At 48.3% G+C, this 25,543-nt stretch overlaps 3 protein-coding genes and 1 long non-coding RNA gene across 4 annotated transcripts; 1 reads left to right on the forward strand and 3 right to left on the reverse strand.

Annotated features, from left to right (window-relative positions):
* Window positions 1-30: 30 nt before the first annotated feature.
* Window positions 31-25,411, forward strand: LOC107314874. The gene is made up of 3 exons (XR_004307382.1): window positions 31-320; window positions 18,989-19,152; window positions 22,371-25,411. It is a non-coding gene; the product is annotated as an uncharacterized LOC107314874 (long non-coding RNA).
* Window positions 1,735-7,226, reverse strand: LOC107314870 (acyl-coenzyme A thioesterase 5-like). The gene is made up of 3 exons (XM_015864633.2): window positions 6,677-7,226; window positions 3,966-4,168; window positions 1,735-3,156 (listed from the first exon to the last, which is right to left on the reverse strand). The coding sequence occupies exons 1-3, from the start codon at window positions 7,209-7,211 to the stop codon at window positions 2,581-2,583; spliced, it is 1,314 nt and encodes a 437-aa protein (XP_015720119.1). The 5' UTR covers window positions 7,212-7,226; the 3' UTR covers window positions 1,735-2,580.
* LOC107314868 (acyl-coenzyme A thioesterase 1-like) lies at window positions 8,185-12,163 on the reverse strand. Its single transcript, XM_015864632.2, has 3 exons — window positions 11,442-12,163; window positions 10,130-10,332; window positions 8,185-8,941 (listed from the first exon to the last, which is right to left on the reverse strand). Exons 1-3 carry the CDS (start codon window positions 12,046-12,048, stop codon window positions 8,336-8,338), a joined length of 1,416 nt encoding a protein of 471 aa, XP_015720118.1. The 5' UTR covers window positions 12,049-12,163; the 3' UTR covers window positions 8,185-8,335.
* LOC107314866 (acyl-coenzyme A thioesterase 5-like) lies at window positions 17,204-21,971 on the reverse strand. Its single transcript, XM_015864627.2, has 3 exons — window positions 20,202-21,971; window positions 18,613-18,815; window positions 17,204-18,159 (listed from the first exon to the last, which is right to left on the reverse strand). The coding sequence occupies exons 1-3, from the start codon at window positions 20,920-20,922 to the stop codon at window positions 17,578-17,580; spliced, it is 1,506 nt and encodes a 501-aa protein (XP_015720113.1). The 5' UTR covers window positions 20,923-21,971; the 3' UTR covers window positions 17,204-17,577.
* Window positions 25,412-25,543: the final 132 nt, after the last annotated feature.

The following is a 25,543-nucleotide window of genomic DNA, read 5'->3' on the forward strand; positions in this document are numbered from 1 at the left end:
TGGGATGCTGCCGTTCCCGCTCGGCTCCTCACAGCGCCCCGCTCCGAGCTCCCTGCTGCCCCGCTCCGGTACCGAGAACAGAAAGGCCACGGCCCGCCTCCGTACTGTGCGCCTTTTATTGAGTTCAATCATTCGGTGCAAGGTACAGCCATCGGCACGTCACAACCCGTGCCCGGCGCCCCCCGGTCGCTACCCGCGCTCCTTCAGGCGCGGCCCCTACAGCGGGTCCGGACCCCCCGGCTGAGCTCACCTCAGCTCGGCCAGTGCATCCAGCCGGCGGACACAGCTACGGGATGTGTGTGCAAGGAGTGCAAAGCGATGTAAGTAATGCTTGAGCCGAGCCCACAGCCCGGCACCCGGCTTCGTGTGCGCTGTCTGCGGTGTCTGTAAGGTAGTTTTGGTCTCCCAGCAGCAATGTGAAATATGAAACACTAGTACAAAAACTGGTCGGTTTCCCACAAGCCATCTAGTGAATGGTCATGTTCACAAGTATCCTGAGCTGTCCACCAACGTATCTCCACAGTAAAATAAGCCGAATTATTTAAACGAGGAAGGAGAAATGAGATAACTCATTGCCAAACAAATGAACTACTCAGAACACAGGGTCTAATTCTCACACTGTCTTGCTTTTAAATAAGTGCTTTACTTGTCTTTCAAATGGCAGCTCCCTGATGATATCTAACATTGAGTTATTTGAAGGGTTTGATCTTTTGAGATGAAGTTTGGAGGTTTTTAAGCTACCTGTTGTGGTTTGGGTTTATTTCTGACTGTTTCGTTTCCAAGCCACCAGCCTGCAGTGCTGCACTGCAACTGATGTCCCATGGTCAGACTGCAGTATGGACACAGGTATCAGTGGGTCAGGAGGGTTAAGGGGGGTCATTTATACCGGGAGCTCCAGTTGCTGAAGATACACTTGGCAAAGACAGACAGAACAAGAAACCTGTACTGAACACACTTCTCAGTAGCTGCAACTTGGAAGAAGGGCAGGCAGTAAGGATGAGCAGCACCTCAAGGTGCGCTGTGGGACTCCTGAGGCAGCCAGGATGAGTGGAGGTTTGAGCACCAGATAAGACTCTGCAAAGGCTTGAGAGCCAGAGAGTTGGGGAAGACTGGGTGCGAGGACATCTTCCTGGGAGTGGATGAAATTTATCTTGTAAGGAGTGTATGGCAGTGATCATTGGCAGTGATGGTGCGTGGAGGACAAGTGACTTCACTCAAATGATAAGGTGTGATGTGCATTGCAGAAAGTTAATCAGGCCTGCGAATAATGATACTCAACTGGAGAGAAAAGATCCCTGAGAGCAAAGCAGAATTCACTATTGTATATGAATGTTTTGTTTCTTTCTGGGCAATTCTGAAACAGGCCTGACAAAGCAACCTTGGAAGGCGAATTTTATCACTTGAAGCCCTTATTAAATAGGCCTTCAGCATTGGCAAGACCCTTGTCAACAGACAAGAATCGTTTGGGCAGAAATGGTTTCATTCTATCTATATGGTAGAGAATAATAAGGTACTAACTAAAAATTAATTAAGGTGAAAAACAATCTCAGTCAGCCTGGGTCAGAAATCCTAGATTACCCTTTTTTAGTATTATTTTGTACTCTGATCATTACTGCAAGGACAGCTTTTTACAGCCTTAGTCTTCTACTTGCCAGCTCTTGTGTCTATCACCTTCCTTCCTAATAACAGCTGGCAGCATCTGTAGACATCATTAACAAAGAGCTCCACACGTAATTAAAATCTAGCTTAACAACAAGTGTTAATTATTTAAAACAATGAGAGAATTAAGATTTGCAGATGGTATGACTGCATTTAACTGTGCTGCGTAACAGAATTTCAGTGCTCCCAAGAGTCAACTGCCAATCCACGGCATTATAGGAACAAGATGGTCATATTCCCAATACAGGACAGCTCTGGTGCTGCCTTTCTCCATAAATGAAAGTACTCTTCACTTTCTCAATGTAAGCATAGCTGCTGTTGGAAAGAGACGAGATTGTTTCCAATGGAAGACCACTGTTTCTGGCCAATGTATAAAAAACTTATTGCATACAAAGATCCCCAGCTTTGTGCAAGTAGAAAACACGTCCAAAGTACCAAAGTGTATGGCTATAAATCAGAAAGTTCTAGGCTAAAATAACTTAAGACCCAAAGCCAGAATCATTCATCATTTTGATATCAAAGTTCATGGCCCACAGGTTGCCATTCTTCTCCCGGGAGAACTATCTGTCATTTCTAATGGTACGGGCTGGCAGTGAAGTTCTTTGATTCATAAATACTGCAAGCAAGAAAGCACCCATCAGAAAGCACTTTCTTCAGACACTTGTTTCTTGGTAGCATGACCAATTCAGACTCAAATTTGTACTACAGTGCAGCCTACTTATTATCGCTCCACTTTTCTTCTGCGTACCTACTTAAAATAACTTAGGCTCGTGCAAATCAATCCCTTTGTGTCTTGATTTCTATATGTAACTGTCATTTGGCTATTTCATATTTCAGACCTTTTCTCGGTCAATACTTCCAATCCTCCAGTCCTTTTGGCGGCTCAAGCTCAGCAGCAACAACGTACAGGTGCTGACGTGTTCATCCCAGATGCAAGTGTAGAAACTCCTGAATCTTTCCCCAGGAATGTTCCTGGGCGTGAGCGTGTGCTTTGCTCTCCCCACCCCCCAGGACGGGCACCCCCAGCACACGATCCAGAGCTACCTGACAAAACGGAGTAGAAGGAGGATCGATTCTGTGGCCTGCTCCTGGATAACTCAACAGTTCAAAGTTTTCTTTCCCATGCTGGCGCAGGCGCCCTATTGCTAGCTCAGCATATAAGGAACTCTTCCACATACGATCAGCTTCCCCTACTACTAGGAGAAAGTGACCTTCTGCTTTTTCTATGGGGATCGTGCAAGAGGAATTAGCAGGATTCGCTGGGTCATCCAGAGCTTCAAAAGTGTCGAAAACACCAGTGTCAGAAACGCTGACCTTATTCATATCGAAACGCAGCCCGGGCAGAGTTATCTCACCATAATGGAGGTCTGCAACTGTGTTGGAACTACAGCCGGAGATACAGACGGCAGCCACTACTTCTGGTAGGAAGGTGATCATGGAGAGTGCTAATTCTGCACCTTTCCCAGTCCCAATCACTCCAACTCCTGGCCCTTTCACCTTCAGATTGAGATGGGGGTGTGGGGAAGAGAGGAAGAAAGGAACAAATATATGTTATAATAGGGTTAGCCATTAAATGTCTTTGAAGTTGTGTTATTAAAAACAAAGTTAATTCTTGGTGTGACCTGTTGGAAAGCTATAGCCTGGGGCCAGACTTCTCCCAGATGTCTTATTCTTCAGAGCCAATAACAAATGAAATAACACTGGTCTCACATCTGTGCTAGGTACAACAAGAATCGTCACTTGGAACTGTATATTTTCTTGCAAATATTTTCCCCCTAACAGGCAAATTCAAATACAGTCAATGGCAAAATATGTCCCAGGCATATAAAGTCATCTCACAAATGACATTTGAGAATTAGATATGTATTCAGCCTCTTCCTTTTCTAGCCTGGGAAGTAAAACAAAGTAACAACTCAAGTTATCAAATCACTTCATCTGTGGCACTGAGCAGTGCTGTGCCATCCTCTTGTAAGCTAATTGCTTTCATTACAACAAACAAAACCTCACAAACACCACCACATATGTACTTCGCCACTGCTCCTCTTTGAAGGCTGTTCCAGCACTTCATTGTCCTCATGATCAGGAACTGTCAATTTTCCAGTGTGAAGTTACTCAACGTCCTGCTTGTAGCAGAAGAAACACGCTCTGCAGTGATGCACATAGCTGCCTATGTGGGGCCTACATTTTTTCCATTATAGGCCCTAAATCTGCCCAAAGACACTCCAAGAAAATCACTGCCGCCACATGAGCGTGACTACCAAATCTTCCCTAGTGCCTTGTCTGGAGAGGCGTCTCCTTCCACTCACCTTTGGGTGACGCTGTAGAAATCTGGCTGCCTCCTCAAAGTACTCCAGATTAAATTCTTTCATGACCTTAGGCAGATCTTCAAAGTCAAAATATGGCAGAGAAAGAGCAGCAAAACCACGAGTAGCCAGGAGACTGGATCGAAATTCAATCAAACCTCCTTCATCACCGTACATGTCAATCACTCCTGGAAAGGGACCATCCCCTGCATTGAGAAGAGGCACAGAACACAAGTTATCAAACAGGACTCTAAGGAATATCTAGTTAAGTCTGAAAATCAAAATATAGAAAGCATTAGATGTTTCCTATAACTACTCGTCAATTTTCCATTCACACAGCTGAGATCAGACTGGTGCTGTACTTGACTTCAGCTATTTCAGGTTCTGAGCTTCCTGTGAAAACACGTGAATGGCTGAACATGCTTTTGTTTAAAAAACTGTTTTCTCAGTGTATTTTTCAATGATTTTAACCTCCCACCCTCAGAAGAGTCAAACTTCAAATCAGCTCTTTTCCCCACAAAGAAGCAATTCCTTAATTAGCAAAGTGAAAACACATTTCCTAATGACAGTAGCATTAAGGCAAAGGACAAACCCCGAAATAGGCACAGCAAGAAAAGCACAGCAGAGACGCTCACTGCAGGATGAATTCAGCTCAACTGACTCCCTCTATCTCAGCATCAGCGCAGTCACAGCCAGCAGCCAAATCGCTATTGCAAGTGTGAAAAGCCAGAATAAAAGCGAGAGCTGTGTGGGTGCAGTTAGGTGCGTGCGACCGATGCGCAGATAAACATGCATATGCATGTCCTGTACAACCACGGGGATTTTCAGAACCGCAACTTCAAGCAACCGTGATTTGCAGTGAAGGCTGCGTTGTTACATTTCAATCTGATATGGCAGCAGTTTTGTGTTAAAGGCTGTTGTAACCATAAAGAGCCCAGGTATTTTTTGTTTATTCTGGGGAGGTGTGAGCTCTGGCCACCAGGTGTCACCACTGATGTATTCAGAGCCGGATCACAGCTCTCAGCACAAAAAGTACCTATTTGTGCAGATGTGCATCAAGCCTCTGGCATTGATTATATGCTACAAAGACAAGAGCTCTGATGTTTCAAGGTGCTTCAGAAAAGAAGCTTTGGACAAGACATGTTAGATGGTAGAAACCTCCCAACGAAACGCATAAAAAAAGGCCAGAAAAGTGCTGAAATGTGCTGAAACGTGCTTTGGGGCTCTTTGTCAGCTTTAAAACTGACATTAAAGTTCAGTTTTCTATAGGAGAGGAAAAGCAGGAGCATTCTTTTATTTCTCACCCCTACACGTTCTAGTGCGAATGCATGACCCAAACACAGTCAAGAAGGCCGGCATTTCTCTCTTTGATGAAGGTAACCTTCAGCTCACACAAGGACGCCCAGCTGCCTTCCTGAATGCCTGCAGAGCCCACGTGGAGTTTCTCCACAGCTCACAAAAAAGCAGGATAACTTTCTAGACAACTTTATTACTGCTTTAAAAGATCACAGCCTGTAACTTTAGACCCAAAGTGAGAAATATCTTTCATATCACAATTGCAGCATGAATCCATTTACGTAATCTCACTTTTACTAAGGATGGTTGACCTTTAAGGTTCCTTTCTTAACAATCCCTGAAGCAAGGAAAGATGTGGCAATCTTGTAAGTGGATCCTTTATTTAAAAGGATGCCAGCATCATTTAAGCAATGATCTCTGACTTTTCCATCATGTTACAACACCAGACTTCCTAAAGGGAAAAATACAGCTCCAATCTGCAGATCTCTGCATTTCCACTGAGCTCAGCAGAAATCCTGCTCATTCTCTAAGGCAGACTGGATCAACAGCTCAGGTATTTCAGAGTGCTGACTAAACATTTGATCCAAAATTCAAAGTCCAATCTATGTCGGGTTGGTTTTGTGCTTGCTTGTTCTTTTCCTTCTTTAGCAGACTTTGGATCCGTATCTAAATGGTTAATAAAGATTATTGGTTGGGAAATCATTCACCGAGATTTTAATCCCTGATAATTGTAGCAGCACTTAAAGGATTTGCAGAAGCAGCCTATTAGGGAGGCAATACAGATGGCAGTTCTCGCAGTACAACAGCGGTGAAATACGGAAGTTGAACTCATGGCTGAAGCGTTCCAACACCGCCAGCAGTGTGAGGTTTCAGCTTCCAGCAGCAGCACATCGGAATGTCACACCTCACAGAGCACAGCCATCCCACGGGGAGAACGGGCACAGCTCCTTCCAATAACTACTCTGTATTTATGTGCAGAACAGAACTTGCTAAACTAGCAGCTTAGCTTGAGCTCTGGTGTAACAGAACTGTAATACTTTATTATAGAGTCTCCTCTGCAGCTCTGCTTATCAGCACGTGCTTCACGGGGAGAAAAAAATGCCCGTTAAACTTAATCCTCAGGCTAAAATCCCAACCAGAGGCTCACACTGAGAAGCCTATCGCCTTTTCTGATCGTTACAGCTCAGGAAATAAAACATAATCTACAGAAACTCCAACCTGAGAGCAGCAACGTGGAACACTACCAGCCTTTGTCTCGCTTCCCTTCCACTCGCGCCAGAGGCACCTGCCCGGCCGTGCTGCTGACCAGCACGGAGCAGCATCCCCACGAGACACAAGATACCCCAGGGAGGTGACCTGTCCGTGGGCGCTCTTCAGTTTTGCTCTGGGACGCGGATGCCCCGGGTGTCCCCACTCACCCGACGGCAGGAAGAGAGAGCCCCTCACGCCGCCCTCCTTCAGCCGGATCCTCCTGACGCCGGGGGCCGTGAACCACCTCTCCACCTCGGCCTTGGCCATCACCGGCCCGTGGATGGCGCCGTGCTGGCTGTGGCCCTGGTGAACCAGCATCTCCACCTTCATCGGGGTGTCGGTGCTGCGGGGAATGAGCCGCTGGTACGGTCTCTCCATGCCCGCGGGGGCCAAGCTCCAGAAGAGCCCCATGGGCTCCACGCCGGTGTAGTTTCCGCCGTGCGACGCGTCCGTGCCCAGGTGCAGCTCCCCGCGGCCATCCGCCCTGTAGTGCGCGCACGACTGGAACAGGCAGCCCCGCTCGTCGGACACCACCGCCCGCAGCGTCACCGGCTGCCCCGGGCCCAGCCCCGCCACCCGCGTGTCCACCCGCTCGTCCGCCAGCCCGGCTGCGGGGGTCACGGCCACGCTGACCGCCCGGCGCGCCGGGGCACGGCACAGCGCCCGCGCGGGGGCCTTGGCGGCCCAAGCCGCCCTCCACATGGCTGCGGAGCGGGGCCGAGCGCCGCGGAACGGACGGCGACGACGGCGATAACGGCCGCCCACGCCAGGCAGCCTCAATCGAGAGCGGAGCCCGCACGACCGATTCTGCGGCGGCGACGCGGAGCCGGGGCTGGGGGAGGCCTCGCTCACCGCCCGCCTCCGCTCTGGGACCTCGGATGTGGGTGGGAGGCAGAGCGGCTCCCGGGGCGCTGCCCTCCCGTTGAGTCCCGTCCCGCGTGCACTAACCAGCCTCTGCTCCGGTTAACGTTTCACCTTAATGAACTGGGAAAGCGCGGAGAGTGCAAGGAGCGCTGTGGGACTGACGCGCAAGTCGCTGGCTAAATATAGGCAGGAAGCTGCGTGCGCTCAGCCTGCCTCTGTAAGGCACCGAAGGGTTCTTCAGGTCACTGAAGAGTCGCCAGCACTTCCCTAGTAACTTTCAGTGCTTTCTCTTTCGAGTGCCAAAAGCTGCTCAGCATCTCCAGAACAGAACCCTGCTGCTCCCCACTCCTCCCACAAAGCCAGAGGAAGCCTGCTTTCTCAGTTCGACTACGTATGCTCAGAAGGCAGTTTCAGGCTATGGGCGGCTGTCATCTCTCCACGGGAGACTTGCTAAATGCTAGATCTCAAAATGGACAGTCAAAGCAGACATACAGCTTAGTGATGTGAGATAAGATTACTGGATGTAGGTAGAGAAACAGCTGCTTCCAGATGAAAAAAAAAAAAAAGTGCACTTTCTCCATTAAGGCCAGTGGCATCCAACACGCTTCCTCTGAGGAAGACTTACAAGGTAAATAAATTTTTATCCCATGTCTCAGATGATTTACCTTCCACTTAAACTCACATTCGAAACAGACCCAGCCTTGCCATCATCACATTTCCACATCTTTCCCATACAACACACAATGGGAGGGCAAGATATCACTGATTGATAGAGGAAGGTGTGGAAAGGATGCAGCTCTCACCCACTATCTGCTCAGAGAAAAACAACTTTATTCTCCGATGTTCTTTGCTCTCATTCAAAACCATTTAACAAAACAAATGTGAAACACAGAATGAACAAAACACTTAACAAAACAAAAATTAATCACTAGCATGTTCTCTGTACAGCAACCCAAATCACATCATAGCCTGTTGGCTGTCCTGGAAGGCTCACCCTTGAGGTGTCTGTGGAAGAAGGCCTCGATCTGCTGCCAGGCATCTACCTGTGCCTCACAGTGTGCCTTGGGCTCCCCCCCCCACATCACAGGCATGCCAACCAGCGGGTGCATTGAGGCAGAACACATTGGGAAGAAAGGGGGTTGAATATAATGCCCTGCCCCAGGATAACAGATTAGCTCAGGTTTTTCCTTCCCGTGAGCTTGCAAACGTTTGCTTCCCTCAACTGCAAAGAATTCACTTTTCCAGTTGTGATCATCCTGGCCTACAATAAACAAGAAGCGGCACTCGGCTTTCTCCAAAGGGATAAAGCTTTGGCGGTCAGGGCCTTCTAATGGATTGTTAAGTGCATCAATGATATCACCGATCCCGGATTTATTGACCCTGATACGTTTTCTGTTGGAACCAAGGGGCGGAATGGTGATATCCTTATAGCGCAGCACTGCGCCCACGTTCGCCACCGAGCCATTGACCACAGCAGTGGCCGTGATGCCTTTCAGGAAGGAGGCCATTGAGACACATATGTCACCCCCCTTGGAGAAGCCAAGCAACCCAATTCCGGGACCTTTAACCTGGAGGGTAAAGAAACAGAAATCACAATCAACAAAAAAACCATTTCTTGGAAGTGCTGCTGTTATTAGCACAGCCTGTCCTGATCTGCACTCCAGGTATATGCATCTGAGGTCCTAACAAAACTACAAGGCCTTGTACAGGTTAACTTTTCTTTCACAGACAAACTATAATAGGAAAGCTAAATGATCTTACAGGGTGCTGAAATTCAGGTTGCCAATGTCACAATAGCTCCAAAGTACAAAGACCCTTAGGGCTCAAAAAGGTTCTTTTGTGCCTCATCACCAGCTTGACAAGCTCCACACCCACCGAGTCTGAAGCACAGAAAGGGGGAACATTGAAAACATGGCTAAAATTTTGCCAAGTGTTAAAAATATGGCACGGGAGAGGCATCAGTGAAAGCATTAACAACAGTCAACAGTACTGTTCTCAGGGCAGAGAAGAACAAAAGTGCAAGATTTGGGGCATAGGGGTAGCATAAGCAGTTAAGGTTATTGTAACGGAAAGACCACCAAGGCCTTTACTCATCTTTCTGAGGAAGGTGTTTATTTTGAGCTCTCCAGAGAGGCCAGACATCGCCATGTGGAATTCCAGCTATTGTCATGTGCAGCTATTTGGAAGAAGATGCAGAGCTAAGCAGGGATCTCTTCCAGGAGGTACCAGCTTAGGAACCCTGACTGCTGAGTTTGCAGCCAGCTACCGAAAACCACATGCACCACATACCAGCATTTGGAGTGACTGTAACAGCTTACTACAATACACAGCAGCAAATGCGTATTTATAGACTTCCTTGAGCCCTAGATCACGGAAGCATATCACGTGCTCCAAGGTTAAAAAAGACATTTAGTCCGCAAGGACATTCCATGGAATGTAAACTTAAAAGCTCCGCTGGCGGCCTGATGTGTCTCAAGGCAACTGGTTCCCTTGTTAGTACACTGGGTTGAGCGAAGCAGAAATAACCAGTATGTGACTCCATGTCACTGTGTCACCTGGCCAGTATAAAAGGAAGAGCAGGAATTATCTGCCAGAGAACCACTGTAATGGGAGCTGAGGATATGAAAGGAATTATTTACAGTTGACTTGAACAGAGATGCTATTCTAAATACAACAGCTTTGCCTCACGTGCAGGCTGATAGGAGCTGACTAATGACAGTTCCCTGTAGTGAGGCTGTGTCAATGTCTAAACCGACCTGGTTGTGTTGTAACATAAAGTTAACAGCTTCTTCAAAGTATTCCAGGTTGACCTCCTTCATGTCTTTGGGGAGATCTTCATAACTGTAGTAAGCCAGTGCCAGCACAGCAAAGCCATAGTTGGCCAGCAGGCATGCCCTGTATTCCAGGAGTCCTCCTCCAGCGCCGTGCACGTCAATCACTCCTGGAAAGGGACCGTTTCCTGAAAGAGGCCACAAAATGGGACACCTTGACCCATCATTTCTCATATCCCAAATTCATAGGCCTGGGAATGTGCCTTCAAACAAACAAACAGAAACAACCAAAACACAGGCACAGAGTGTACATTTCAGTACATGGCTGCATTGCTTCGAGATTAAACATTAAACAAAGGTACAAAACAGTCACCTTGCCAATGTTTTAGTGATCAGGAAAAAAACATGGCTGGCAGGGAAAGGATGGCAGTCCCAGCTAGCTGTCCATATCATGTCAACTCACTGCCAACGTACAAACTGTCCTCCAAAAATACCCAGGAGGATTTACCCCACTGCATTTCTCAAAAACCTGACTCAAAAATCCCATCTGCTGTGCTTCCAGCTTCTTAGTTTCAGTGTAAATGCACTATAGCCTATTTACTCTGGCACTTGCCATTCTCATTTGGGATGCTGAGAGGGGCTGCAGGAAAGGAGGCGGCCACAAGGAAGACTTCAATTTCTGCTTCCACACATAAACGTGCTGAACTTGGGCAACAACTGGAAACTCACCAGCAGCCACAGGGAGTATGAAAGAAGGTGCTGGCTGGGATGTGTATGATTGCAGTGCTACAACAGAGGAGATAGCAGGGACAGGCAGGGAAAAAGGAATGGTAGGGGAAAGCAAGGCACATACTATGGAGAGATGATCCTTGACCACATGGGGTTGCAGCACAAAACCAGACAGATGCCTGGTGAGAAATGGGAAGAGGCTTCCCACAGAGCACTAGCATAAGCCTGGGCAGCTGCTGGGAGGACAACGCAGGATTTGTAAGGCAATCAAAGCTCTGACAAAAATGCCATAATGGCAAACGTGCGTAATGCTCTGCTTGACTTTCTATTCACAAATGGAGAGAAACAGGGCAAATCTGGCAGCAAAAAGAAGGTTGGGCTGCAGCAACTCTGAAATGACGAGTCGGGGATCTGGAGAAAGGCCGGGAAGGAACCACAGCAGTGAGGACTCGGCAGTTTTGGAGAACAGTCCCGTAACTAAGGTACACGAGGAGGAGCTTGGCACCGCGCCGAGGGGCCTCTCGGATCGGGCACCGCGGAGGACGGACGGGGCGCAGCCGGTACTCACCGGGGGGCAGGAAGAGCGTGGCCCGGATCCTCCCCTCTCGCACCGGCACCCTGCGCACCCCGTCCCGCAGGAACGCCCGCTCGTGCTGAGCCTGGGCCAGCAGCCGCCCGGGGCCGTCCCCGTGTCCGTCCAGCACGTCCAGCTGCAGGCGGAACGGGGTGGTCACGTCCTTCTTCACCAGGCGCCAGAAAGCCTTGCGGGGCTGCAGCGCCCACAGCAGCCCCGTGGGCTCCAGGCCGCTGAAGCTGCCGCCCGGCAGCGCGGGGCAGCGGGCCAGGTCCAGCTCCCCGTCGTCCGCCGCCTGGTAGCGGGCGTGGGCCTCGAAGAGTTCGCCCGCCTCGTCCCGCAAGGACGCCCGCAGGGTGACCTGCTGCCGCGGGCCGAGGCCCTGCACGGCGATGCCCAGCGGCTCATCGAACAGGCTGCGGGTGGACGGCGAGAAGCGGATGGTGGCGGCCATGGAGGAGAGGCGGCGGGCCGCGGGCGCCTCGGGGACTCGCAGGATGTTGCCGTGCTGCCGAGCGGGGCCGGGCCGGGAGAGACAGCTCTGCCAGCAGCGGGAGCTCTGTCGGCACGCAGCGAGGACGCTCATTGCCCTACGGCCCATCGGCGCGTCCGCCTCTTTGGGCGGGCGCCGAGGAGGGCCGGGCCGAGCCGGGTTCCGGGGATCCACCCGCACCGGGAACAGTGGGACAGTCCGTGCCGACAGGGACGCTGGGTGTTTAATACGAGTATATTGATATTAAATTCTTATATTTGTACCGCCGCGCTCCGCCCCCTGTGGCTTTAAAAGCCTCTCAAACACTTGGCATAAAGGGCACGCCTCAGGTGTCCGGCTGGCGCTTCGTATTGAAGGCTCCAGCGGGCCGTGCCGTCCTACAGCCTGCCCCCGCATTCCTGCCAGGGCGTTGGAAGGGACGGTTTGGGATAGGATCCACCCACGGTGTGTGTGTTCCTCCCCTTCAGCCTCAGCTACTTCTCGTTTGCGTGCCTTGGGTAAAGCCGGTTTCCCAGCTGCAGAGCGTGGCGCGGTCCGAAGGAGGGCACTAGAAGAGCTTCCTTTAACTGAGGATAAACAGAAAACCCATTTTTTAGGGATCTGCTATAATTTAATGTTAAAACGTCTGCCAATCACAGGTGAAGTTCATGCTGTGCTTCAGGTGGTGAATGAGGAAGGTACATAGGCCATCCTGTAAGAATATCTTGAGGAGATGGGCTGTGCATCCTGTTTGCTCTGCTTTACATATACATCAGCAGCAGTGCTTCTGGCTGCTTCAGTCCTGTTTCTTAATGTACCTTGGCCAATTCACTTCTCAGGTCAGACATTCTTCCTTCTGCACTGCTGGGCTGAGGCATAGCACAGGTATTGCTTAATGTTTAAAGCTGTGCAAATACCTTTAATTATTTGGCTTGTGAAATGAGCACCTTGATTACTATCTGTAGCAAAAAGATGTCAAATCGAAGTGTCAAGTCTCTTCAGAGTTTCTTGGCTGCAGTAGCGGCATCAGTATGTTTGAAGGCATAAGCCTCAACCCACCCTGAGTACTCATAAAGGGCTACAATCATGTACTCAGGATTACAGCATTTAGCCATCTGGAGGATGTGTATCTGCTGTGTTTGGGATATACTTCTATCTGAAGTTTGGGATGTGCTGCAGGTGTTGGGTTTGTGTACTGGCCTGTGTTAAGGACTAGGCAGCTGTTATGGACAGGTAGTGCAATACTGCTGTGCTTTACAGAAAAGTTTGGAACAAACCAGTCCTGCTGTATTGCAGCACTAATCCTCTCTTGCTAGTGTGAGCCGTGGGGTATGACATATAAGCAAGGAAGGGTAAAATGGAATGAGGCAAGAACATAAAGAATTTGGGTATAACTGACAACCATTGCAGAGCCAAGAGTCCTTCACAGTTATCGGTTCTGTGATAATGACAGTTTTGAAAGAGAAGTTGAATCTGAGTCAGAAAGACGATTAACAACAAAATCCTGAGGTCATCGTGATCAGCCAGGTCATCTCCCTGTGTGACATCTTTGTAAGAAGCTGCATGGGCCTGTGTCGTGATTTCCACTGATGCTTTGTTCTGGATTTAGGAGGAACATAATGTTGATAACACAGTGATGGTTTTGTTGTTACAGGGTGGTGCTTACACAGAGCCAACAATGTCTCGGCTTCTCACGCTGCCCTGCCAGCAAGGAGGCTGAGGGTGCACAAGGAGCTGGGAGGGGGCACGGCTGGGACGCTGAGGTTGGACAGAGGGATGTGCCGTACTGGATGGCATTGTGCTCAGCCATAAAACTGGGCGAGTTAGCTGCCATTGCTCGGGAACTGGCTGGGCATCCTTTGGCGAGTGGTAAGCAATTGCATTGTGTGTCACATCTTCTGTGCTATTTTTCTTGACATTGTTTTTTTTCCAGTTTTATTTCTTTCTTATTAAGCTGTCCTTATCTCAACCCACAAGTTCTTCCACCATCCTGTTGTGCATGGAGTGAGTAGTGACCAGCTGTGTGTTGCTTGGCTGCCTGCTGGGCTAAACCACAGCAGACCAATCCTATTACATTGTCCCTTGCATATGTCTCTGGTTTTGTCTAAGGTTAAATAACTAATTAAAAATACTGCCCAGAAATCTGCAATGTCTCTGGTTCTGACACAACTTGTGCAACAGAACACCCTTATTTTGGATCCTTTCTCAAGAAATTTGGTATGGTTTAATCTGGCAGGCAGCTCAGCACCACACAGCTATTTGCTTGCTCCCTTCCCCCACTGGTTAAAGAGAATTGTGAAATCTCATGGACTGAGATAAGGATAGTTTAATAAGAAGGAAAAAAAAAAAAAAGGGAAAGAAAACAAGAACTGTGCACGCCCATGCACCACACTGGCGTGATAGCTTGGGATGCCAAAACATCTTTGACTTAGAGTAAGCAGTGCTCAGCAACAATTAAAACATAAGTGTGCTATCAACATTATTTTCCTCCTATATCCAAAACACACACAGCACGATACCAGCTACTATAAAGAAAATTAACTCTATTCCAGCCAAAACCATGGCAGACTAACAGTTAACAACAGCTAAAGAAGATAGTAGAAAGACTTGTAAAAGAGCATCCACATAACAACTACCCTTCATATGGGAACCTGATGATGTAAGAAAACCATGTTGTTTCCAAAGCTGACCAAAATCATATGCAACACCAAACACAAGGCAAGAGTTGATGTACATAGCTGTAGATTGGCTGTGTGCCATAACACAGGAACAGATAAGAACAAGTTCAGCAGTTTGTACAGAAGGAATGGAGGAAATACACTGCAATTTATCATGCAGCACAGACAGCATAGCTGGAAGCAAGTTTTCCAGTTGAGTCTGAGAGGCAAGAGCCATCTACAGAAAAGACAGGATCTGGATTGAGCAAGGGTACATTCTGGAGATCAGGCCATGGCATAAAGGAGCTGTTCAATAAAAGATGGTCACAAGATTCACTATCCATAGGGGCTGCAATAGGGAATCAGTTACCAGTCAGATTCCTTCCTCAGCTTTCTTTGAGACAGGATAATGAAGAACACACAGGATTTTTCCTATTTTGAATATGAGGTTCAGCACTTAGGATGTGACCTGCTTAGTTAGTGGGAGAAGACAAATCTGGGAAGATACTTGCACCAAGATGCCCTGAAGAAAAGAGGAGTCTGGAGAGATGGGTGCCTATACAGGTTCATACTTCCAGACATGGAGCAGAGAGATGAATTCTTCATGATGCACCGGTGGAACATCAAGAAGTGTTCAGTTTGGGTAACAATAAGGTAACAATAATGGCACATTCTAGTTTAAATGAGAAAACTTTTCTCAACAAGTGAATAGGAGCAGTAAGGCTTAAAAGAAAAACAGAATAATCAGAAATAGGACCAAGTGAAACACTTAGGGAAGTTGTAGGTGGGATGGATTATCCTGCAACACCCACACCTTCAGAAGACAAGGCGGTATGCAGAAAGTCAGAGGCACATGAACTGGAACAAGAAGTGCCAGTACCAAGGAGACAGGTTGCAGTTTCCTCAGGAACAGGGCAAATCAAATAGGGTTCATTTGTAGAGCTCGTAGTGGACTCAGTTTCTTCCCCTGTTCATCCAGGTTATCTGGAAGAGGGCTAGATGAGAAAATAACCTAAAGATTTAGGGTATTAAAGGTCATCCACAACGTAGTAAGTGGATGATAAGGCCATCCACAACAACTATCTGTAGAGGAGCAGCAGTATGTGTGACAGAAATAAATTGGTGTTGAGATTGTTGATCAAGCAATTTTGCTTTTCAATTTTTATTGCCTTAGCTTTTCCTGGGAGTCTTCTAGGCTCTGAGTTTTGTTATTTAGTGCACTGTTTGGATGCATTATTGTATCAACTAAAAAAGGCTGAGTGTGTGCTATCTTGCTTTTGCTTTCCTGTCTCCCCCTCTCCCCCCCTCATCACGTTTTATCAAGTTTGAAAGTCTTGAACTGTTCATGGGATCATTCCAGGTATAGATGTTTCATTATTGAAATAAAACAAACAGAAAGAGCAACAACCTTGCCAATTTGAGTACAGTAATCTTTGTATATAAATTGGGCTGCACCCCCATTAAGGGCAACCTCCCTCACTTTGGATAGTCCAGTGCCCATCTGTACTCAGTCTCACACACACACACACACACACACACACACATGCCATAAGGTCAAATTTTAGGGTATCCCAGCTTGTGTATTATCCTCACCAAAATGACTTTTGTCATCCTCTAATTTTAAAGGTACTTTCTATTTACTTGTAAGACTTACTTTTATACCCAGATGTTGATTTGCTGTTCAAATCTCAGCCCACATTTTAATCATACTGATTGAGATGACAACCCTCCCAGGGTCTCAGCCTGCATTTCAGTCCCACCAAGACCAATGCATTTCATCTCCCACCTGAGACTTTGAGTGTCTGCTCTCATTTCATCCACACTGATATGGCTTGTACAGTGGGTATGAGCCAAGGAAGGAGACGCACACAGTAGGAATCTGCAAAAGTTGCACTCTGCTTGATCTGGCTGTTCTAGTTGAGGTCAGACTAATTTGGCAACAGAGCCAGAGCAGCTGAGTACAGTGGTAAAATTATTGATAGTAAGAATTGAAAGATATGGTACTCTGACATTGCCATTTTGACTTTAAATACAAGTCAGTTCAGAACCTGAAAAAAAAGATAAAGTAAATTTAATTGGAATTGATAAATTTGGTAGGAAGATCTTGTTTATTGGGGTAAATGGAAAGTCTTAATTGTTTGGAGAAATGATTTTAATTTGTCTGCAACTGTTTGTGACTCTCTGGTTAGTTGTAGGTGTGTGGATGGGAGAAACCCTGCTAAGATATGAACCACTGACCAAATATGAGCCTAAGCCTGGATCTAGCTGCAGCTTGGCCATCAGAAGGAGTGTTGAAAGCAAGGGGGTCCACTCATGAATCTCGTGACTCAGCGAGAGGCCCCTTGATGCCTTTGTTTCCTGTATGGGCTGCTCTGGCTCTGTTCCCTCATTAGTCTGACCTCAACCAGCTCTAATAACAAAGCTGAAAAGTTTCCGTATTTTATGGGAGGAGATAGATTTTGATGACTGTAAATTTGTTGTTCTGCATTAAACGTTAGAACTGGAAGTATATGTGAAGCAGAGCGCTTTCTTCTGAAGGGGAGATGGAAATAGAAGACAAACAACCCTTCCAGAGGGCTAACCAGAGACACCACCACATCCTTGCTATAACAACCATTACTGCACACTTCCAGCATCAGAAACATTTTCATTTATGATATTTACCATAACAGTAGTGAAATCCACGCACCAAAATTAGTATTTGAAAGGTCTTGTTTTGAAGTATGAGTTGTGCATAGAGTATGCGTGTGGAGGCCACAGTAATGTGAAAAGCACAGCCAAATATAAAAATAGAAAGCAGATGAGAAAAACAATGGGGTATTTTTCCTATCCAAAAATGTAAAACAGAACATGAAAACCAATTCTTTTCTGAGTTATGGTTGTGCAAAGTCACTGAAGACATTGTAGCTGTATTGGTACAGCTGGGAGAGGGAGCTGACCTGATAAATGTAAAATAATTCATCAGATGTTTGTTCATAGCTGTGCGTTCCTTCTACTCGCATCACTTGTCATTTAAATGTTTGTGGAAAAAAGCCTGTATCTGTAGCCAAGCACGAACCTGTGCTTTAGAATAAGCTGTGAGCTCTCCACCCAGGACAGCTCGTTTGCGAAAAACTGGATGGTTTCCTATTGGGTAAAAAGGGGAAAAGGGAGGGTCAATGCAGTGCCCTGCTCCAGGACAAATGAGGGTCTGAACATTTTGCTTCCCTTGAGCCTGCAAATATTTGTAGGTTTCAGTGGCATGATACTTACTTTTGACAATATGGTCATCTTGTCCCGCAATGAATAGTAAATGTGCCTCAGCTTTCTCTATTGGGATCAGGCTTTGGTTGCCAGGGGCTTTAAAGGGGTCACACATGGCATCAGAATAATCAATGATATTGTTATTATAAACCTTGGCATATTTTTCCTCACAAATCAAGGGGGGAATCATTTTATCTTTGTAGCACAGAGGAAAAGCTGAATTGCCCACAGGGCTATTAATGGTAGCTACTGCTGTGATATTCTTCAGGAAGGCAGCCATGGCGAGAGACAAATCACCTCCTTTGGAGAAACCAAGCAGACCAATCCCTGGTCCCTTTACCTGGTGGATAGGAGGAAAACCCCATCAGTACTGAGCTGAAAAACACAACAGCTAATTACTGGAGGGGGATGTTGTGTAATGTTGAGTGTTTACACAACAGTACAAAGGAGGGAATTGCAATAATTAGTTTTTCTGCTGGATAAGTGCTAAACACCTGTCCCGAAGGAGAAGGGAAGAAGGGTAGCGATTCATGAAGGCTCTCCTGCTCAAACCTTTCCACCCCGTTATCTCTCAGCTGTCTCTTTTGAGCGTGTTTTCTCTCTTTCCATCCCCTTTCCAGCACATATCTGTTTAGTCCTTCCTCTTTTCTAGATCTCAGATACCCTGCAGATGCCAGCCATTGGGTTGGGCAAGCATCCAGCAGCTTCCCCCAGGGGCAGCTCTGGTGAAGGGATAGGCACTCCAGTGAAGAAGCATTCTCTGGATGCCAGAGGGCAGGGAACGTGCTACTACCTGTGTGTGCTGCAGCATGTAGTTCACTGCCTCTTCAAAATATTCCAGATGGAGTTTGGTCGGCTTCTGAACCAGATCCTCAAAGTGGTAATAAGCCAGGGCTAGTGTGGCAAAGCCATGATTGGCCAGCAGGCTGGCTTTGTGCTCACAAAGGCCTCCTCCAAGTCCCTCCATGTTGATGACTCCTGGAAAGGGGCCTTGTCCTGCAGCAGACAAGAGCAGTATCACATGAAATTAGTCCCTTTAATGTTTCTTTGATTTAGAACGCTTAAAACCAGATGCACGACAGGAACTGCAGAAGAATGTTTTTTGGGGAATGGACATGACAAGTCACTCAGACCTCTTCCATGGCTCTTCCTCTGCTGTTTGCATGCAGGTGACAGCACATCTACTGGCTTTACATAGACTGTGAGCATTCAAAGCAGTGGCTGTGTACTGCAGAGAGCAGGACTGCAATTGCCTGTGACCCATGGCTCAGCTGAGTGTAGCACAACAGTGTGGGCTTACTCTGAACATGCACAGAAAATGTCCTAATACCGGGTAAGTCTGTGGGGATGCTCAAGGGAGGTGGGACAGCACCGTAGCAAAAGCCATTTGGACTCTCCATGTTTGTATGGCTTTAGGTTGTAAGTGGTATCCAACTCCTAAATGGCTGCAGGATGAAAATAAAATCCTTCTATGCCTAGGAAACGTTTCAAAGACGGGGACTGTGGCAAAGGTTTACAGTCTTAAAACACATGCTGTTTGAAGGAGTGGGTCTGGGGATACTGAGAAAGCGAGCCAGCTTACTGTGAGCAGTGCAAGTGAAGGGAACCAGGAAAGTTTGGAAACAAATTGTATGCAAGTGGCTTTCTTCGTCTCCTGGTCAGCAGGCAGGGGAAGGAGCCCTGGCTTCACTGCCAAGGGGGATGCTGAGGATAAGAAGTCAGTGCTCCCACACCCTGGACTCTGGCAGGGAGTTCTCTGCTTAGCAGCCTAATCTGTACTGAAACCTGGTGGTGTCTTGAGCAAGTCATACACCTCCAAAAGGAAATCCTTTACTAAAGCTAATCAGTGTTTGTCTTTTTCTTCTGAAAAGATTTCTTCTCTATAAAAGTTCTCTCCTCCTCCTTTCACATAATGAAGTTGTCCACAGATCATGGGCCCCAGGAAAGGAACTCAAACATAGTGAACCATGATCACCATGGGAAGAGGGAGCATACTCCAAGCCCTCCAGGAGGACTCCCTGGTTTTTCGTGTAGAGCCAGTGCTGGGCAACAAGGCAGGACTGGCACACAGACTCTTCCCACAGCTCTTTATCTCAGCCTCTCGGCTCCTACAGGCACACACATTGCTTGCCGTGCCTTCCTCCACATTTGTACCCTCAGGCTCTTAGAAAGAATGTTTCCTTTGCCTGTTTCTTTAAACCTGTTCTAGCATTCAGGTGGCTGGGTGAATGTAAATGATGGGCAGATGAGTCTGTGGGACCGTAGGGAGGAAAAGAGAGATGGAGCTTTCATGGGTCTCTCTTTATGTAGGTCATGAGACAGCTCGCCCTGGCAAACACAATGCTTTTAGGAAAGAACAGGACGGCTACAGCCGGTACTCACCGGGGGGCAGGAAGAGCGTGGCCCGGATCCTCCCGTCTCGCACCGGCACCCTGCGCACCCCGTCCCGCAGGAACGCCCGCTCGTGCTGAGCCTGGGCCAGCAGCCGCCCGGGGCCGTCCCCGTGTCCGTCCAGCACGTCCAGCTGCAGGCGGAACGGGGTGGTCACGTCCTTCTTCACCAGGCGCCAGAAAGCCTTGCGGGGCTGCAGCGCCCACAGCAGCCCCGTGGGCTCCAGGCCGCTGAAGCTGCCGCCCGGCAGCGCGGGGCAGCGGGCCAGGTCCAGCTCCCCGTCGTCCGCCGCCTGGTAGCGGGCGTGGGCCTCGAAGAGTTCGCCCGCCTCGTCCCGCAAGGACGCCCGCAGGGTGACCTGCTGCCGCGGGCCGAGGCCCTGCACGGCGATGCCCAGCGGCTCATCGAACAGGCTGCGGGTGGACGGCGAGAAGCGGATGGTGGCTGTTGCTGTGGAAGCGAGGCCGCGAGCCGAGGGCACCGCGGGGATGTGCGGGGGGCTGCCGTGCTGCAGGGGCTGCGGGGCGAGGCCGGGCCAGGAGAGACACCTCTGCCAGCAGCGGGAGCTCTGTCGGCACGCGGTGAGCGCAGTCATCTGCCCCGTAGCCCCAGGTCGCTTCGCAGTGTTTGTATTCGGGCTGGAGCTTTTTGTACAAGTGCCGCTTCCCACACACGGGGAGGAGAATCCTGGGCAGGGACTGCGTGGGCTCATTCTGGCTGCGAGGTTTTCAAGGCTGCCTGGAGCTGTGGCTGCAGCCCTGCTTGTGTCTGCAGCAGGGCGTGCTCAGTGCAGTCAGCGCTCTGACACCATCGGAGCATTTCCAAAGGCTGTCATCTCTGCCCAGCACTGGCGGTTGTTTTACAGTGTGCAAATATGGACCCAGTTTCTCCCACAGGCTCTCCCTGCCATCTCCCACACTTGGCCAAGCAACAGGCTCCCTACAAAACAGATTTCTGTTTTGCTGCCTGCAGACCTGCAGACGCCACAGACCGCGAGCATTTTGGCAGCTTGCTTCTGCTCGCTCTCCCCATGAACTGCTGCCCAGTGCAAGCCACCACTCAGTCACAATCCTGTCATTGCATGGTTGCCTTCTGCCTACCGTAGGTGTGGGACAGCCTTGCACCTCTCACCAGATGATGGCAGCTGGTATGAGAGAGCACATTGTTAGCGTGAGGGCGTTGGCTGCATCTGTCAAGAGAATCAATTACAAAATACGCTGGGTAGGGAAGGGAGTTTCATTTGCCACTAATTCTCTTTTACCAGTTCTGATCTCTTACATAAGATAGATTTTTCAATCCAAACAAGAAGCAGATGATAGAAATCTTTTGGGTGGAGATTATGGAAAGCAGCTGAGTTTCTTGGATGGTCAGAGCACACTGGAGCCAGAAGTGGAAATTACCAGGCAGAGCATGTCCTTCCAGAGGGCAGGCGAACCCAGGGTACAGAAGTCACAGCTTTTCTAGAGGAAGGATCTTATTCCCAGCAGCCTGAAAGCTCTTAACTGAGAGTGCTGGCACATTCCTTCTAACATCCCACACTGAATACCTTCTGCAGTTTTGCAGTTGGAGATGATCCCATTTGAGATGAGGCATTCGCTGTATATGTGGTGAAATCTCTGTACCAAAGAGCTGAAAATGGCATATAGGTGAGGAGACTGTAGTTCACTGGAAAGTACAGATATTTATCTGAAGTTCACAAACCACCAGGGAGATAACAGCAGATTGCATATGATCTATGCAATTTAGATCGATTCAAATACTATTCCTTTTCTCAGTGCCTGACTGAAAAACATTAGGGAAATCACTGGAAATGTAAATGCGATTCTAGTGGCAGCTGTTTGTGAAGCCATGTCATTGGGTTTAAATTGGTACAGGCGTGAACAACACTAATTACATAAAGGAAAAGGCATCTGTTAACTTAGGTCCGTCAGACCTGGGCATGCTCAGAGTAGAACAGAGCCTACATCTCTTACAAGCATCTTCATGGTCCTGAGTGATCTCTGAGTGGCCTTGTCCCCCTCCTCAGAAGGTCATTTTGTTCAAAATGGACCCCTTACGGCTTGGTACAATGGTTAGAAAGGAGATTCAACACTGGGGATTTTCTTTCTTTGAGGTTACAAGGCTTCGTTTGTTTGTTTAATAAAATAATTCCTTTTGCAGAAACAATTTGCCTGTGCAGTGAGGAGGAGGAGTTGCAAATGGACTTGTACCTCTAAGGCCTGTTGTGGAGTGGTTTTCCAAGTACTTCCAAGGCTGCCTTCAAGACTCAGTCACCTGATGCTGAACTGGATACAACCTGAGCCAAATGTCAGCACAGCTTTTTAGCTGGACTGCAGAGGAAGGTAACTGGTGGGGATATTGGGAAATGTTGAGGAGTTGCGCAGAATGTATAGGGGTGATGGTATCTGCCACATCTTCTGTTGTGTTTGCTCCATGCACCTCAGCACGCATCCCTGCTCTTTGGTTTTGTATTGCTACACTCCAGCACTTCATAACTAGTGCTTCTGAAGGAACAGGCACATAGAACAGGCATCTGTTGGGTATATCCCAGGGATACAGCCCAAGCAAGCCTTGCCTTGCCTTGCCTTGCCTTATGGCATGGTGACTTTTCCCACCTATTAGCTGTAATGTGGCCTGATTAAACGCTTCCCCAGATCCCTCTGTTTTCAGAGGGCTTGCATCAAGCAGCAGGGGGGACAGTCTACCCTACTGCCTGAAGGGGCAGGGAAGTTCTGGCTGCTTTGTGAATCCTAGTGCTCCACAGTGGGAAGATCTGTGGTCCCCATCGAGATGGTCCTTGTCCATACCATCCTACATGCAGGCAGAGTTAATGCAAGTGAGGGACACCTGAGTGCTGATAGACATGGAGGCTGCTTGGAGCCATAGCTACAGCTCTGCCAGTGACTGCAGCAGGGCAAGCTGGGAGCATCTCCAAAGGCTGTCAGCTCTGCTCGGGCCTGGTGTCTCATTGCCAAACAGGTGGTACCTGCAAATCCTGTCAGGTCAACTGCCACAAGCACTGTTTCCAAATGGCAAGTCCAAACACAAGGCACAAGGTTACTGATAGCAATCTGCCTTCAGGCTTACTAGTTTTTATCCTTGGAGCAACAGACTCAGAGGAAGGCACAGCTGCAGTCCCCTCCTCTGGATGTTACTGGTATTGTAGCGGCACATCTGTGAACAGGGGTTTACTAGAGAAATATGATAAACAACGTATGTAGACAGGTCATATGCAGCCATTTCCCTGCTCACATGGAAGGACTCAAATACAAGAGTACATCAGTCAGATACCCTGCACTTAGGGGTATGTGTCTTGCAAAAGAAATTCATGGAACAGCTCAGGGAACTATTAAATGGCACAGCCACTTAACAATTGCAAAACAGAGTTCAGTTTGTCACTAGGTCTAAAGTCCTCAATAGCATATGTCTACAAATATCTAAGGTGTGGGAGGCAAAGGGATGAGGCCAGACTCTTTTCAGTGGTGTGTGGTGATAGGACAAGGGGAAACAGCCACAAACTGAAGCACAGGAAGTTCTGCACAAATGTACATAAGAACTTCTTCACGGTAAGGGTGACGGAGCACTGGAACAAGCTGACCAGGGGTACTGTGGAGTCTCCTCTGGAGATATTCAAGACCTGCTCGGACGCCTACCTGTGCAACCTGGTCTAGGGAGCCTGCTTTGCAGGGGGCTTGGACTAGATCATCTCTAGAGGTCCGTTCCAGTCCCTACAGTTCTGTGACTCTGTGATCTAGGCATCTCATTATTTTTCTCAGTGGAAGTCAGAGTGGTTAATGTGACCAGAAGACCACTGCACATCAAGTAATCAGTGGTCCACAATACAACTAACCTGAGTGCAACCAGCCCTGTGCCACACTGCACACACAGCACAGCATCCAGGCCTTCTAGCTGCAGGACTCGCTCGGTCAGCTGTTCTTATCTAGAGAAGCCTGTGAGTAGCTCCCATTCAGTACTGGCGAGTATGCTGCCTGCGTGGCCTTGCCTGTACAGTAGAATTGGAGAATACTTTGAGTTGGAAGGGAGCCACAGGGAGCATGGATTTCATCTCCTGGCTCCACACACGATCATGCAAAATTCAAACCACATTTCTGAGCACTGTCCAGACATTTCTTGAATGCTGGCAGGCCTAGTGCTGACCACTGCCTGTGCCAGAGCCTGGCCACCCTCTGGTGAAGAACTTTTTCCTGACACCCAACCTATCTCTCCCTGACACAGGCCCATGTCATTCCCTCAGGTCCTGTCACTGTCACCAGAGATCAGAGCTGCCCATCCATTGCCCCTGTGTGGACCTATAGGCCACCACAAGGCCTCCCCTCAGCCCTCTGCCCTGGGCTGAACAAACTGTGGGACCTCAGCCACTCTTCATGTCTTCCCCTCTAGACTCTTCACCATCTGGGTACCCTTCCTTTGGACTTGTAAGAGTTTTACAGCCTATATTATGGTGCCCAAATCTGCACACAGAGGTCAAGGTGAGACCACGCTAGAACAGAGCAGAGCAAGACAATCCCTCCCCTCACGTGGCTTGCAGTGCTGGGCTTGGTGTATCCCAAGGTACGGTTGGCCCCTTTGGCTGCCAGAGCATGCTGTTGACTCATATTCAACTTGCCATCAGCCAGAACACCCAGATCCCTTTCCACAGGGCTGTTCTCCAGCCTCTCGTTCCCCAGTCTGTACATACAGCCAGGGTTGCCCCATCTGAGGTGCAGAATTCAGCACTTGCTTGTTAAATTTAATGTGGCTGGTGATTGCCCAGCCCTCTAATTTGTCAAGATCTCTTTTTAAGGCCTCTCCACCCTCAAGAGAATCAACAGTTCCTCCCAATTTATTACCAACAGCAAGTATTTTGTTAGATATTAACAGTGCAGCAAGTTTGAATGCACACATCACTTCTGCTTGATTGTAAATATGATAAATGGAGCGGTTTTCCTTAAGAAAATCCAGTAATAAGTTGAATGACCAACAGAGAAGGATATGTGCTATGTGCTATCTGCATGGCATTGTGTACATGGGTCAGAGTCCTGTCCGATGCTCAGTATCTAAAGGGATCAGTGCTCTTAATGTTAGCTCTAATAGCATTTTTAAATTAAGATCTCACCAAGTCTTAGTCTCACTGGGATCATAACCAACCAGCACCTCCCACTGCAAATACAGTGACCACCACCAAATACACATGTAAGTAACGGGAGTACTTCCCGCTGTTACGCAGGCTGCTTTACAATACTTGCAAAACACTGACAGTTTACAGTCTGTAAAAAAAGTTCACCGCTTTCTGAAGTTACTTAACATGTAGTAATATGGCTGGCAAAGCTATG

Source organism: Coturnix japonica, chromosome 5 (genome assembly GCF_001577835.2).
Source record: "Coturnix japonica isolate 7356 chromosome 5, Coturnix japonica 2.1, whole genome shotgun sequence".
NCBI classification, from domain to species: Eukaryota; Metazoa; Chordata; class Aves; order Galliformes; family Phasianidae; genus Coturnix; species Coturnix japonica.